This window comes from Colias croceus, chromosome 2 (genome assembly GCF_905220415.1).
Source record: "Colias croceus chromosome 2, ilColCroc2.1".
Taxonomy (NCBI): Eukaryota; Metazoa; Arthropoda; class Insecta; order Lepidoptera; family Pieridae; genus Colias; species Colias croceus.
In genome coordinates this window covers 5516128-5532239 of record NC_059538.1, presented here as the reverse complement: position 1 = coordinate 5532239, position 16112 = coordinate 5516128, and the positions used below count along the sequence as shown (strand labels likewise).

General features: G+C 34.0%; 1 protein-coding gene across 1 annotated transcript in view; it reads right to left on the bottom strand.

Annotated features, from left to right (window-relative positions):
* LOC123701756 (gamma-aminobutyric acid type B receptor subunit 1) overlaps window positions 1-16112 on the bottom strand; it is a 95473-nt gene that overhangs the window by 16866 nt on the left and 62495 nt on the right. Inside the window, exons 5-9 of the mRNA XM_045649312.1 lie at window positions 14767-14983; window positions 4897-5065; window positions 3478-3593; window positions 3273-3400; window positions 2748-2889 (exon numbers count right to left, since the gene is read on the bottom strand). Of these exons, the coding sequence (XP_045505268.1) occupies window positions 2748-2889; window positions 3273-3400; window positions 3478-3593; window positions 4897-5065; window positions 14767-14983 (772 nt within the window). The remainder of the gene's footprint in view (window positions 1-2747; window positions 2890-3272; window positions 3401-3477; window positions 3594-4896; window positions 5066-14766; window positions 14984-16112) is intronic.

The window sequence follows — 16112 nt, the reverse complement described above, 5'->3', positions numbered from 1 at the left end:
AATTAATAATTCCATTGAATATTCCACCTCTACTTGGCAAGTACCCATTTTATGCTGTAAAATTTTTTCAAATACTACACTCCATTTTTTAGAAGCTGTATTTATACTAAAGCTGAATAACTGTCTATTTACACTGTAAATCTAATATTTACTTTGTTTGGAAAGATAATTTTAGTTACCTAGTTTTTATCTCAGCTTGTTCAAAATAACATGCAAACCGTTTCTAACAAACATTGTGAGTGAAATGAAAACGCAACTTTATTCATAAATTGGACCTCGATGTTGCAAACAGCATGAAATACGAGAACCACTGGTTAGAGATATCGTTAAATTTTTATAGGAAAAGCTCTACTAAATATAGTTTTATGTATTTTATGTAAATTGTTTTAGGGTTGGTAAGAAAAATCACAAAATTTTATATTTTTTGGTTTTTATGGCATTCAAATGCTTTATAAATATAAATTTATAAAGGATAGAAAAAATTCGATCACGAGGCGGGACTTGAACCCGCATCCTTCGCGCCATTCCGGGGCGGATGCCTAACCAACTCAGCCACTCGTGACCCGCCTGAGCAATCGAATTTACTCTATCCTTTATAAATTTATACACAAAATTTTAATTTTCCCAATATTAATGATAGCATTGTAGATTCCACAAAGCGTATTTCATCGCTAGCAAGATTAGGTAATAAGTAATTCATCGACAGATGTAATTTTGTAGCATTTTATGATAGTACTTGTACAACAATTTTCAACGTTGTGATTTAAAGAAAACTTCGTATTAACCACATATAACCAAGCACATTGAAAAAAATAAGTACCTACCCTCATAATTGTTTTCAGGTATGAGTTATTTTTTGCATATATGCAGCTATGCTGATAAAAATATTAATCTGTAAAGTCATTTCTGCGGTTTCCTTGTTAAAATATCTGATCTAGGTTAATTAAATTTGCACGAAATATAACATATTTACGAAGTTATTAACGATGCAGTATCGCTGAACACACAATCAGCAATCATAATTCAAGTTGTAATTATTGGAATTCGATTTAATTTTGCACGTTTTAATGGTATTTCACATTTATCTTACGAGGTGCTAATCGGTTGAAAAAGATAAGTATTAAGCCTGGGTAATCTGGGTGGAATTTTGGCGAACAACTTTTTAGTAAAGTTCCTAATGATATCATTTTAACGCGTTCTAATGGCCCCATTATGATTTCACGCTGAAGAACGCGAAACTTTTGGAAATTAATAAAAGAATTTTGGAAGCAAGTGTACCTACCTATTATCGCTTCGGATATAAAAAGACATTTCATTAAAAGATGCTGGTTTTTGGTAATTGATTAATGGATTTTTTTAGATTTGGTAAATGATGGGGTCCTTCTATTATAATAATTTTTAGGAATATTCTTTCAGGATTTTATACGTTCTACCTTCTTATAGATTGAAAAAAAAAATACTATTATAGTGTTAAGTTAGTTATATGTTATTCTTTTTTTTAATAATTGAAAAAATGTTGTCTTGCCTTAGTATAGGTAACATTTGAACGAACGTATTCAGAATTATATTTGTTTTGCTTGTAGGTTATGAAAATTTAAAAGGCTCTATGAAATATAAGCTATGAAAGTTTTCGAGAATGTTTATCAAACACTCTTCTTGTTATAAGTCTAAATTTTAATATATAATCGCACTTTATAATATCGTAAACTGCAAGATAAATACTGGAACACGTAATACATAACCCAAGGAACCATTAGTTATTGTTCTAAAGTCTAACTAGACTATTGGCGTTATCAAAAGTTTAACGTTGATGGATGTTCATCCTTTTTAAAACAGTTCTTGTTATGTTATTCGAATATATATTTGCGACTATCTTGCTATGTTATTTGTAACAAAGTAAAGCCCAGGATTATAATAACATTGAATATTAAGGTAAATATAGCAACATTTCGGGGCTATTCTATAAATAAGGTATGAAATTGGTCAACCGATCACGGCCGAAAAATAGAGAGCAAAATTGTGTATTGTTCATGCATTTTGCGCAAATGAATTTTGATGTAAATTACCATTTTACCATTATGAGAGCATTTATGTCATTTATCCTATATTATAATCCATATTTACGGTATACCATCAGGGATTCGAAATGAGGAATTACATACACTAAATCTGATTTTATTTTTAGGGTTCCGTACCTCAAAAGGAAAAAAACGGAACCCTTATAGGATCACTTTGTTGTCCGTCTGTCCGTCCGTCCGTCCGTCTGTCAAGACCCTTTTTCTCAGGAACGCGTGGAGGTATGAAGCTGAAATTTATATTAATTACTCAAGTCTACTGTCCCTTGAAGCTGTGAAAAAATCAAACTTCTAAGCCAACGCAATCAAAAGATACAGCCGTTTATGCCGCAAATTTTCGACACTTGCAAGGGAATCAAAACCTACAGGGTGCTTCCCGTGAACTCAGGATCTTGAAATTGGGAACGAAGCAACGTCTTATAGCATAGATAAAGGAAAAATTACGAAAACCATAAATTTTTAGTTACATCACATAATATATTTTTTTTTAATTGTAAACCTTGCAGGTTTGTACGGAACCCTCGGTGCGCGAGTCCGACTCGCACTTGGCCGGTTTTTATATTTTACTAAAAGAACTGGCCAGTTTGGATACGAAACGTTTATTTTGGATACGAAAAATATATTCCTTTTCTTTCGAGATGTGATCTTTAAAATAAAGAAGTTCACACTTACCAACCCAGCGCTCGCGTTCCAACCATGTAAGGTTATCTGCTTGTGTGTCATAATAGCCAAGTTTCACATAATGGTTGTCGTACAACTGCTCTATTTGTGTCAGCGCAATTCGATCTCCCTGGGACGAGAACGCCACCAATCCCTGCGATAAAACTCCAAGTAGTCTCATACATGCTTATCGGATCACTTTTATGGGCGGCTTTATATAATATGCAAACTCAATTTTCAATCTAATTTATCGCTCCTTTCAAAGTTTCCAACGACCGACAATTATTTTGATTTATTGTTTATCTAAATTAATATAAGTACAACTACTCCAATTATAATTTCTGCACCTTTATTAGAACAAAATAATGAAGTAACGCGAATCTTTCCGCCAATTTGTTTCGAGAAATGTTGCTGTTAGCCAGCTATGAAACTCAATCTCACGTCATTAGTATGACGAGCGCAAACTTATATTGAATCGTCGGTGGCGCATAAATATTAAATTCATAAACAATAGCGTGTGGTAATCAAGATACTCACCGACACTCCCAAAAATGAAGTCGAGTTTATAGCCTCGTATATATCGTCTGCGATCTTTTTGTTAGTGTATGTAAAATTTTTCAAGCTCAGCCCGCTTTTCTGGAGTTTCTCCATTGTTTTATTAAACGCTGCAAGAAGAATTTTTATTACATCGCACGTTTCATATAGAGTGAGGAAGAAGTACAATTTTCAAATATTATATTACCGAGAGCTACCGCCCATACTGCATCGTAAGCTAAAGGTGCCTCTTGGTATCCTTCTGGAAATTTCTCTCGATCGATGTCATACCCAGCTTCCCGGAGCGCTTCATTTAGTCGGGATCTATTCAAAATGAATAAACATTTAGACCCTTGTGTTACAAAATAAATCCATGTTATTATATTTTGTCTATCCTTTTATGAATTTGATTAAAACAAGCCCAGACAATAACAAAGCCGAGTTTCTCATTAACATGGAATGATGATACGTACTTATGAAAATAATAGTTGATTAAAAAGGTGCTTTGCTGTTTTAGAATTGCACAGTGTAGAGAATGAAAAAACGGAATGTTATTACGAAAAATGTACGATAGATTTGGAAATGAACGTGATATAAATTATGCCTATTACCACTGTCAGATTGTAAATCATGGGATGTTGTTTGGAAGTTGAGAATTCTTTTTGTAAGCTTTGTAATATGATAATAATTGTGTGTATTAAGATGAGCGATCACACATTTTATTGGAGTAACTTTTTTTCATATTTTTGTTTTTTTATAGACATATTATTCAATTGCATAAGTGATGTATTTACTATTTAATATATGGTCAACATTTATTGCTTATTCCTTTGAAACATACCAAAAAGAAACGGGGTCTTTGGCTTACGTATTCCGTTGGAAGCGGATTAAATAAATATCACAAGTGATGAATCAGCTTAAGTGAGGACAAGCCGACACATATAATAATCCTCGAGACATCTAATTTCCGATTCTCCTCTGACTACGGATAATAGCACCTTTATTGCTTTTCGAGTGTCCAAGAGGCTAATAGGATAATGACTATGTTTAATAACTATCTGGATAAGTTCTTATTTGTCTGAGAAAGTTTAAAACAAGAGAAAACCGGCAATCCAAAGGTAATTTTCCCGATGTTTGATGCCGAGTGCCACTATACGCACGCAGAAAGAATAGCTTAACCCCAACCCGTAAAAGTTGTGACAAGCGGTTTTGTTTGCTATCTCGCCGCATGAACGTGTTTTCCATTCTATGTGTTCGTACAAAAGAAGTCGTTGTCACATAAAATTAGATTTCCGAAAGTACGACACGCCGATGCTCTTGGATATTGTGAAGTTTTTGAAAGGGAATGATGCGCAAAATTATTTGACGGATTTGTGTAGTGCTTTGGAGTTTGTATGATCTTTGCGTAATAAACAGCGTCATTTGATGATTATTATGTTACGATGATAAGTGTAATATGTGTTTTTTTATTGAGAGTAAAATGCACTGCATGATAAATAGATTGACGGTAACATGAAAATGTAATTTTGTGTTCATAATTTTCTCTCATATTTTAATTCCTAAGTTAACAATCTATTGAGATTTTCTATAGCCATTCTACTAGCTGTTATGAAAATAACTATCATACCTGAAGTCTTCTGAAGTCATTCCCGAGATAGTGGTCTGGTTCGCGTTTTGGTTCCACATCAAAGCCTCCGTGGTAAGGTGACCTTCCGCAGCCTCTCGCATCTGTTCCGCCGTGCAGTCCACACCTTCCCGCTCCAAATTAGTTTCAAACCAATTATCCTCATACCAACCTTAATGAAAGATTTAATATTGATTAATATTAATTATAAACGTTCTATTTAGTCAAAATGTCGGCTCACGGCAAGTAATAAAAGCTTAATAGAATGTCGTTGTTTTATTAAATTTCGTTTACATTATCAAATTCTCGTCGTGAATTTTCTAACTTTGTTTTATGTAAATCTTGTGTTTATTATTTTATATGTGTAAACTGTGAAGTGCGCATAGAACCAAGTTGTGCTGGGTTTCATTCCCTTTGGTGAATTATAAAAAAATATAAAACGACGTGTGGCACTCGGGGGCTGCCGCGGTAATATGACTTCAAGCCAAACCTCCGCCCGTTGGAGTGGGGAGCGTGAGGTTTTTTCGTTACGGAATTTCTCGATTCGGTCCCCGCGCCCAAGGCCCGCGATAGAAGCTATGCAATATTTTAATAATATGTGGGTTTGGCAGGTCACATCAAGCTAATCACACACTTGTCCGTCAAGAAAATCGATTAGTGAAACAGATATAATGCATCTGCTCCATTCTCCGAAAGGGGACTCTTCGGGAATACACACACGTGTAAGTATCGTGACTTGCGGGTTAAACTAGTTAGCTTTAACGTGATTTTTTGTCATATATTCATTATTTTAAACATAAAAATATCATTAGATATTACCGAATTATAATTTTATAGTAACTTTTATGACAGCATAAACAGAAATAGGAGATTTAGGGCCGATTTTTCAATACTTGGTTAAAACTTATTCATCGAATAACACATAAAACTACCATTTCAAAAATGTATTCTATTTGTCCGTACCTATTTGACTTTTTACAGGTGACAGATTAATATGAACATTCGATTAATTATTGTTTGTAATTGATTAATTGAAGTTACCTATACTTCTTTTGGCGCGATGGAGAAAAATGATGAGAGTGAATTTTCGCGCGCACACCAACACCATTTAACAGCATGAAGTTAGTTCGAGCTGGTATGAAAATTGATAACTATGTTCAAGTTGTACATTCTAGTATTTTTTTCCATACGACAAAGAAATATAACTTCTAACGCCTGTACATAAGTACACACACTCTTTAATTTTTTATTATTATTTATGTATTTATGGAACAAAGTAAACATTTCCACCAAATATATAACTATTCAGATTGTCAAAACTATTCAATGTTATTTAATATTAAATTCCAAATATCAATCGATTGCTTTGATTGCTTCTATCCCGTTTCAAGCAGAGGGGCGGAATGAATAGGGTAGCCTCATAACGGAAAACACTTTTATCACAAAACTTCTATAAAGTGAAATGCCTCTCGCCGAACAGAAATATCCAATTCTAATGCAGGAAACGAAAGGAAAACAACGTGAATGAATTACTGGAATGTTCAGACGCCACGATGTTTGTACGTACTCCACGTAAACGCATACTTGACCCACCGCGGTATTATTACCGTCGGTCTGGCAACTCCACAGCTACCCTAAATTTTGTCGTCGAAAACAAGAGAGAGCTTTGATATACTAACGTAATGAAATTACTACAAAATGGCTATCGATACGACGTTTACCAAGTTCACCGCGTAACTAGATCGTTTGATGATTGACACTGACTTTGACGTTTGACATAATATTTCCGTGAATGGCAGTGATATCGGCTGTTTGTGATAAGGCTTAACTGCCTTTCCTTTGATCTCGGTTCTGGCTAAAATTAATTGGCTACTGCTAGCAGGTAGCTAATTAAAGATCTAATCTTTATACATTTATTAAACATGACTACAAGGCTGAAGAAGAGTCGTATCTGACTGAAACACATATCGATACGTAGCACAAACGTACCTACACAATAATGAAACAAATGTTCTGTTATTTTGTATCTACGTGTATTCCTTAACATTAAACGCAATCTTTATCTACGTTCCCTTTGTACTGTTTGTTGTCAGCTAAGCTTGAGGCAAATAAATATGTGTTCTCCCCCAGGCAACTATATTATAATAATAATCGTGTATTCACGTGGAAGCGTAGCTAGATGTTTTGAGAGGCCACGGGCTTTTTACTTTTACTACTAACGAACCATGTACAAAATGATTTCAGGGAATATTTCAGCATATTTTAAAGTACCTAACCTAAGTTAATTATGTAAATAAGGTTTGTTAAATGTCAGTTTCATAGTTATTATGAAATTTTTTGTTATTAGATTGACGGGCTTAATTAGTAACGATTAGGTACTAGGTACCATTCATTATCTTGTAAATATGTGGATACCCTTTCAGACAGTGAAACGAATATTACGAGTAATAAATCGTCAAAATATAATAATACTTTAAAATTACTTTTATTATTGTTTCAACTTATTTTATCGTATTTTCAACGAATTGTAAAAACTTAAGTTCATAATTTAAATTTCAGATAAAAATTATACCTAAAAAATATTCTCAACCTAAAATATACTGAAAAGCCGAAGGCAATATCAGTGACGCTACGTTACCTTAATTAAGTGTTTTATAAACTTGGCTGAGGTAAAATTTTATAAAATGTGAATGAAACAATGTTATATTCAAGTAAATTCAATTTTCTCGGCTTATGTGTAAGAATGAGTTTAGTTTTGAAATAAAACAGTACTTCGGTAGTTCGAGTTTCACAGATGTAAACGTAGATACGTACGATAATAAACTGCAGCGAATCAACATCAAATCCGATTCCACTTCTATTTTTATTCATCTAAGTATCTCCCTGTATTAATAGTGATCATTATTAGTAGCAGTGTAAAATTCGTTATACTATGCATGATTTACTTGTTTAGAAATATGAACCCATAAAATATGAGCCTTGTTGCTATCCATCGTTTATTTTAAATTTAGCAACTTTTTACATAGCGGTTCTATAACGTCGGTTGAGTTTAAAAGCAGTACCAGTACCCATATATTATTACAAAATTTTTAAGAGAGTCTTTATTTTCAATATTACCTTTTTTCACCTTAAAGATTCTACTGCGTTGATTACTCCGTAAAATTTATCCAAAAGTAAAGAAGACTACCTCTGCAGTGAGTTATGAATATGGAATAAAGGTTGCTATGAAAATAAGGAACAATTTTGCTTATATTAAGGTCGACCGGACGTTGATAACCTGCCGATCTTGGAATGACACAACAAGCGATGGCAGACTGCCAAATCACCCCTTCGCATACAGTTGCCGTCAATAATATCTATTCAGGGTTAGGCATTATGTCATACAAATAGGTCGGTGTTATTTACGTGGAATGGAATTTTTACATTTAAAATTCAAATAGATAGCACAAAAACAATATTCCAACTGATATTATTGTGATCGTAGCGGCGCGTAGATAGAAGATACATTAAGTAATTATGTATTCAAGCAATCAAGGAAAATGGGTCTTTGTGAGTTGGTTATTTGATTGAATAACGATGAAAATGGGATATTGCGGTATATAGTACCTACTAATAAATTATTTAAAGTGAGAGGTCGAATACAAATTGAATGAATGTTTGAAAATCATTGATGAAGTTATGAATGCACATACATTTCCTTTCTATAAATTTAAAATGTTTTTAGGCCATTAAGAGGGATTCTAATTCCTTTTAGTAAGAATTGGGTCACATCAGCCGTATAATACGGCTGCGATTAGTATAATAATGCGATGGATATAACTAGTACTCGAGTCGAAGGCTCATATCCATTCTATTCTTAGTACCAGATGGGATAAGCCAATCTAGTTGTGTAATATCTTGTATGTATAATGTGATAATTTGTTCCAATTTCGGACTGACGTGAATGCTTAATTATAGTCCTACTTTTGACCGAATTTTGGCTACGTGCGGCAACTCATCTCAATGGAAATTAGTCAATAACGCCTAAGATAATAATATGCTGATAATATAATAGTATACTGCGCGAATACACGACATGTTCTCCCTTTTGCATTTCCGCAGATATTACCTCTATAGAAGACACAATCGAGGGGAAATTAAGTACAGGATCGATAGCTTTAGGTACCTATTTGCTTTCTGAGGTACAGGGTTGTTCCAGCACTATCTTCTCCTTAAATTAGGTTAGGGATTAGGTTAGCGGCTATTACTTTTTTTTTAGTTTCTTATCCACTATAGTTCTCCTAATCCTAGTCTTACTTGCACATGAGCAGTAAGTTAAGAAACCGTAAATCCGTGTAGGTAGCAAAATTTAATATAAGTTTACACATATATGACAAAGTTTGTAAGGGTTATTTTTAATTAAGGACCTCTACATAACTCAAGGGTCATATTTAATTAGAGGCATTTCTGACGCACGCACGCCTGACCGCTTGCTTTCCGGTAACATAAAGAAGGTCTAATGTAAGTTTATTCTAATATTATTTATTTATTTAGCCTTTATAATCCATGACATTTAGATACAGTTTACAACAAAAGATACATAATACATGAAAATATTAAAAATGCAGTTAGGTTAAATGTCCTGGCCCCTTTCGGGTATAGGCCTCCTCCAACTGTCCCCATTTCCTCCTGTTTCCAGCTGCCTTCATTCAGTATTCTAATATAATATAATCTAATTTATTTAAATGGCTATAAATCACGCCATTTAATCAAATTTAGTGTATTAAATGAAAAAGAATTCGAGTTGATAAAATGGATATCCACGTACCTACTTCCTGTCCCCTTCCTGTCGGAATATAATAATTTATTGGCTGATTAAACCGATTTACTGCGACAGAAGGTTTTAAAGCAAATGTTACGAACGTAATATAATGTTATATTACTCATATTTCATGCGGTATGCTGCAAATGTTTACATATGTTGTACATATGCGTAACTAGCTTACCGCCCGCGGATTCGCCCGCTTTGTCTTAAACCTTATAAATTATATACTAAAACCTTCCTCTTGAATCACTCTATCTATTAAAAAAAACCACATCAAAATCCGTTGCGTAGTTTTATAGATTTAAGCATACAAAGGAACATAGGGAAATAGGGACAGAGAAAGCGACTTTGTTTTATAATATGTAGTGATGATGTTGATAATAGGTTGATATGGGTGAAAGGTAAGTGTTCGTTTTCTAGTTTCAAGAATTTTTAAAAATATTCTTTCAATCTTAAAAGTGTGAAATGTATGAATCACGCGTATGTAGATGTAAGTAGATATTTCGGCAAATTTATTATCTAGTATTAAATAAATTATTGATTAACTTTCGAACAACTATTGGAGCAAATTCAATAATTCCTGGTCCACATTTCATATCGAAGCTTGCTACTTAATTTGATTAAGTGACATATTTAGGTGGCAATACGGCAATGTTATTAGCACATAAGCTGAACATGTTATGAGTTTACAATTCCACAAATTTCATTAACGGTGGAGTGCGCGCGTTATGCTATGTCGACACGTGTAAATATAATTGTATATTGAACCTAAAGTTAATAAAGAACATGGATAAATTGAAGTATATGGTTAATACGAGAATTGAAGTTAAAATATGTCAATTAAATTCACCCCCGAAGGAGAGTTACGATAATAAATATTAAATACCTACGCTATAAAAATTAATATGTTTAGGTGCAACTTTGCTCTACAGTCTGACGATGAATTTTATTGGACAGTACAAAGACACGACAGAGCAAGGAAAATTATATTTTCCTTTTAATACGAATACAATTGAGCTAGATAGGTATGTACATGAATCAGTTTCTGATATCTAATTTCTTAAACATACATTCATTTACAAAAGGATGCGTTAGGGTTATATTATGCTGACACAGATAAGGAAGAAGAAAACTTTTTAAAAAACACTGACAAATATATTCCTCAACCCATTCCTATTGTGTCGACACAAACGGGCAAACGGTTCGTCGCGAGATTATGAATCTCAATGAGCCAGGATTCGAAACCATGCATTATTTATTTCGATAACAAACACAGCCTGCGGGTAATGTTATCACTTTTTCTTGTCGACATCAGCTGTATATATGGCTATAGTTGTTGATAAATATTTATTTTTCCGACCCAAAATAACCTTTGCTGAATTGCCTGAACCAAGAAATGCCTTAATAGAGTGAACCGAGAAATAACAATATAGTTATTTTATGTGTAAGTGATTCAGTAGGTATTTTTTCTTCTAAGTCTTCTCTTGAGAAAATCCAATCCAAAAAAGATAACCTGTATATAAATTTATAAAGGATAGAAAAAATTCGATCACGAGGCGGGACTTGAACCCGCATCCTTCGCGCCATTCCGGGGCGGATGCCTAACCAACTCAGCCACTCGTGACCCGCCTGAGCAATCGAATTTATTCTATCCTTTCAGTTTTATGTGTCTTAAGGGACACACCGCGCGCCATCTATTGAGATGATTTAACAACCATTTCAACCAATATGAAGCACTTTTCAGTGAATACAATATTGTAACGATGGAACACGACCTTTTCTTGAATTTATATTTTTTGGTTTTTATGGCATTCAAATGCTTTATAAATATAAATTTATAAAGGATAGAAAAAATTCGATCACGAGGCGGGACTTGAACCCGCATCCTTCGCGCCATTCCGGGGCGGATGCCTAACCAACTCAGCCACTCGTGACCCGCCTGAGCAATCGAATTTATTCTATCCTTTCAGTTTTATGTGTCTTAAGGGACACACCGCGCGCCATCTATTGAGATGATTTAACAACCATTTCAACCAATATGAAGCACTTTTCAGTGAATACAATATTGTAACGATGGAACACGACCTTTTCTTGAATTTATATTTTTTGGTTTTTATGGCATTCAAATGCTTTATAAATATAAATTTATAAAGGATAGAAAAAATTCGATCACGAGGCGGGACTTGAACCCGCATCCTTCGCGCCATTCCGGGGCGGATGCCTAACCAACTCAGCCACTCGTGACCCGCCTGAGCAATCGAATTTATTCTATCCTTTCAGTTTTATGTGTCTTAAGGGACACACCGCGCGCCATCTATTGAGATGATTTAACAACCATTTCAACCAATATGAAGCACTTTTCAGTGAATACAATATTGTAACGATGGAACACGACCTTTTCTTGAATTTATATTTTTTGGTTTTTATGGCATTCAAATGCTTTATAAATATAAATTTATAAAGGATAGAAAAAATTCGATCACGAGGCGGGACTTGAACCCGCATCCTTCGCGCCATTCCGGGGCGGATGCCTAACCAACTCAGCCACTCGTGACCCGCCTGAGCAATCGAATTTATTCTATCCTTTCAGTTTTATGTGTCTTAAGGGACACACCGGAATGGCGCGAAGGATGCGGGTTCAAGTCCCGCCTCGTGATCGAATTTTTTCTATCCTTTATAAATTTATATTTATAAAGCATTTGAATGCCATAAAAACCAAAAAATATAAATTCAAGATAACCTGTAGTTAAACCAATTAGGTGTAATTAGAGCTAGAGGTTATACTACTATTGAACTATGACATCTTCATAATATATATAAATCTCGTGTCACAATGTTTGTCCTCAATGGACTCCTAAACCACTTAACCGATTATAATAAAATTCGCACACCATGTGCAGTTCGATCCAACTTGAGAGATAGTTTAAATCTCAAATCGTTTTAGAGAAAGCGGGCGAAGTCGCGGGCGGTAAGCTAGTAATAATAATAAAGATACATGTAAAGAATCAACCATTTGATTGTTATCAGAAAGTTCTAGGATATCTTTGTTCCGATACTAATTTCAATCACTTCACCGCAACGTTCCATGAATGGAAGGATTGAAATTGATTGCGAATACACTTTCCATATGCTAATGGTTGCAGATTTTTACAAAAAGCTTTGATTTTTTTTTTAATAAATGAAAAGACAATAAGAAAACACTTTATTGTCTCCTAAATCAGCTGCTATCTGCAAAGAAAAAGTCCTTGTTATCTGTTCTTTAATGTTGCAATATAAAACAATGTTATTTCATACTTACAGACCGCTTTGTATTACATTGCATTAAAGTTATTAAAGTTTGCAGAGAGAATATTCCAAGGAAACAGAACACTCATATTTCTGTCCTGATACAAATTTTACAATCAAGAAATGTATTCAGAATAATTTGATACAATCGCGCATAAATGATTTACTACAAAAGACAATTCTCGATGTCAGAAACCCTCGCGATTGTTCTGCTCGAATCAGATTCATGAATATACAAATCTGGTTTTATTGATGTTCCATTTTATGTACGATTGCAAAGTCGAAGATAAAGCAAAATACGGTAAAACAGGCGTCATCTGCTGCGAACGTAACGCGACGCAGCTCCTGAATTATTTAAGACAAACGTGGATTGCTTAAAATTACGTCACTGTTTCTCTTTCATTAGAAGACGTGATTCTAGGTCGAGTCCAATGTTTCGCTTCCTTCTAATGTCTTTTTCTCTTTATTCCATTTTGTATCTAGCATGTCGCTATGTACATAGTTAGGTGTACATAGAAATAAAGCTTCGTTTACTTTCAACGTTTTACTCGTATTAAAAATTTTATAATTTAATATGTTACGCAAATTAAATAATAATAAATTGCATACAATATCAAACGCATTTTGACAGAGAAGTATTCTTTGCGAATTAAATATACATAACATAATATGGCAAGCGCAATAAGAATAGTACCTACCTATTCATTGGTACAACTGAAATACATGTAGTAGCCCTAAAGGTCATAAATGTTACTTTCTGAAATCCATTATTCTAGCGTCATCTCGAATTATCTCCTGGGATCCGTCTGAAAAATGTCTTTGTTAAAGCCTTATCGCAGCACTACTATGAATTGAAATTACCATTTTAATAAAATGTCTGTAAGTAACTGCTTGTACTTAATTAAACAATTCTTTTACTGCGTTTTCCTTTTTATTATTGGCATAATAACATTTTATGTCTACCAAAGAAACAAAGTGTTCCGTTTTAAAAGGGTATAATATTATTTAATTTAAAAAGCGTTTTGCTCCGATGCTACTTTTGTAGTCCGGTGGCGTAATGATGATTTATAACGAGGGTAACTACAAAAAATGTCCTTTTTCCAAATAAAATATCCCAGTCGTTTATTATTTCTCCGTACAAATGTACGGGAAAGAATACAAAAATATCCATTGTTAAACTGTAGTTTGAGAAATGAATAATGAATTTGAAAAAGTTCAAATAAACGTTTGAAATATACGTTAACCGATATTAAAACGTAATAGCGTGGGAAAAGACTAATGGGCGCATTGCGCTATCGCGTCATTTCTCTCATAATCCACATTACATACAATTTATAAAGCTCCCCCATCGCGGCGTCGTCGCAGCTCTTAATGATGTGCGATTTCGAATCTGATAATCCTTTGTTTTACTACGGTTAAGTTAATAAAAGTAATCTCGTGTCAGTTTTGTTATTAACCGAACCGTTTGTGCGTGTTCAAACAAATCGGATTTAATAGTGGCCCGCTTTTTCGTTATTTACACGGCTGTGCTACGAGATTTAAAATTGTTATCGCTTTCATTACGGTTACGCAAGGTAAATTGGCTAAAATTCAACATCTGAAAGGTTGTTTGTGACATTAACGGTGGGGAACTGTAAAGGTAAATGCTCATAAGATAAGAAATATGAGGATATCATTCTACTTCTTTATTTTTGGTACCTATTTGTAAGAAGAATGTTTTATAAATTGCATTAGTGATTTCCTCTAATAAAAATTATTCTTTATAACTCCAAATTCACACTCACCAATAAAAAACCAAACGTAAGATTTGCCATAGAGCTTGTGTTTGTAAACTTCGCAGAGCACCCGCCTGGCCGCGACCACGTAGAACAGGCCCACGATGACCCGGGCGTCCTGCCGGCGAAGGTTGCGCACCGCGTCGCTCGGGTCCGATAAAAAGGACTGTCTTGTCACTATTTCTATTCCAGTTTTCTTGCAATGCGCTTCTAGGTCTTCTACCGTCTAAAACAAATAATATAATTAGGTATGTTTTTTTCTTTTTTCTTTGAGAATTCTTAACTAATTTACCTTCGCAAGTTATAAAAATATTAGGCATATACACCTTACAACAGCTGTAAGCAAACTTTTAACGTGTATATAAACCAAGCTAAAGGTCAGGCCTAAATAGATGTTGACACTTTAAACAGCTTTTTTCGGTTACCGTGTAAACAAAGCGAGTGTGCAAAAACGCTCCAAAACCACTTATGGAGAAAAAACGGGAGGCGCTCTAATTACATTGAAGCCCGCGTGAAAGCCTTGAGCGCATTCATTGCGAGTAAGTATACTGTATACCTAGCACTCGTTAACCTTATAAAAAGTTTCTGTGCATCCACCGGCAAATAGATTTTCACCTACGTCAGCTTGGAAAATTGAAGTCTGAAGCACATAAAGCCGACGGCTAGTTGCATTCGCGAGTACACAAGGATGTATTCGCCCATTCATCGCTCGCGGTTCTGGATTCAATTACATAATGTTCGGCATATTCAGTGTCAATGAAAATGTTGTATTAAGTACGTGTGTATTGTTTATTGGTTTTATTGGATTCGTATTTTTAGCCATTAATCATAAATTTATCGATTATATGAATAATACCGCACCAACAGAAGGAAATATTTACATAAGTTTTCATATAATATGTTTGCGTAAGCGTAACAAAATCTGAAAATAGCGAATCAATGTGTACATGTCAGGTAAAATATTTTTGTTATTAAATAAATTCTCACTGGGTGTTCCATTATTCATTGAATTCTGAATAAACGTTTAAATCAAAATGAAAATAAATAAAACATACAAATATTGACATCATTTGAAAACGGATGGTTTTTAACTAAGGAAATAAATTACAATGAAAGTATTTTAAATAACTCATTTATTACTTTTGAATAATTAACTTACGTCAGTACCTACATATTGTTTGTAAACACGTTGGTTAACTCGCAAGGGATTATAAATAATAATTTCTCACTAGTAATATAATAAAGCTCATGTTTCACTTAATGTACCGATTTCACGAGATTTAAATAAATATTGAATTTCCGTGGAATCAGTTTGACCCGACCTGTGAAAATTGGATTCAGAAAGTGCTACTAAA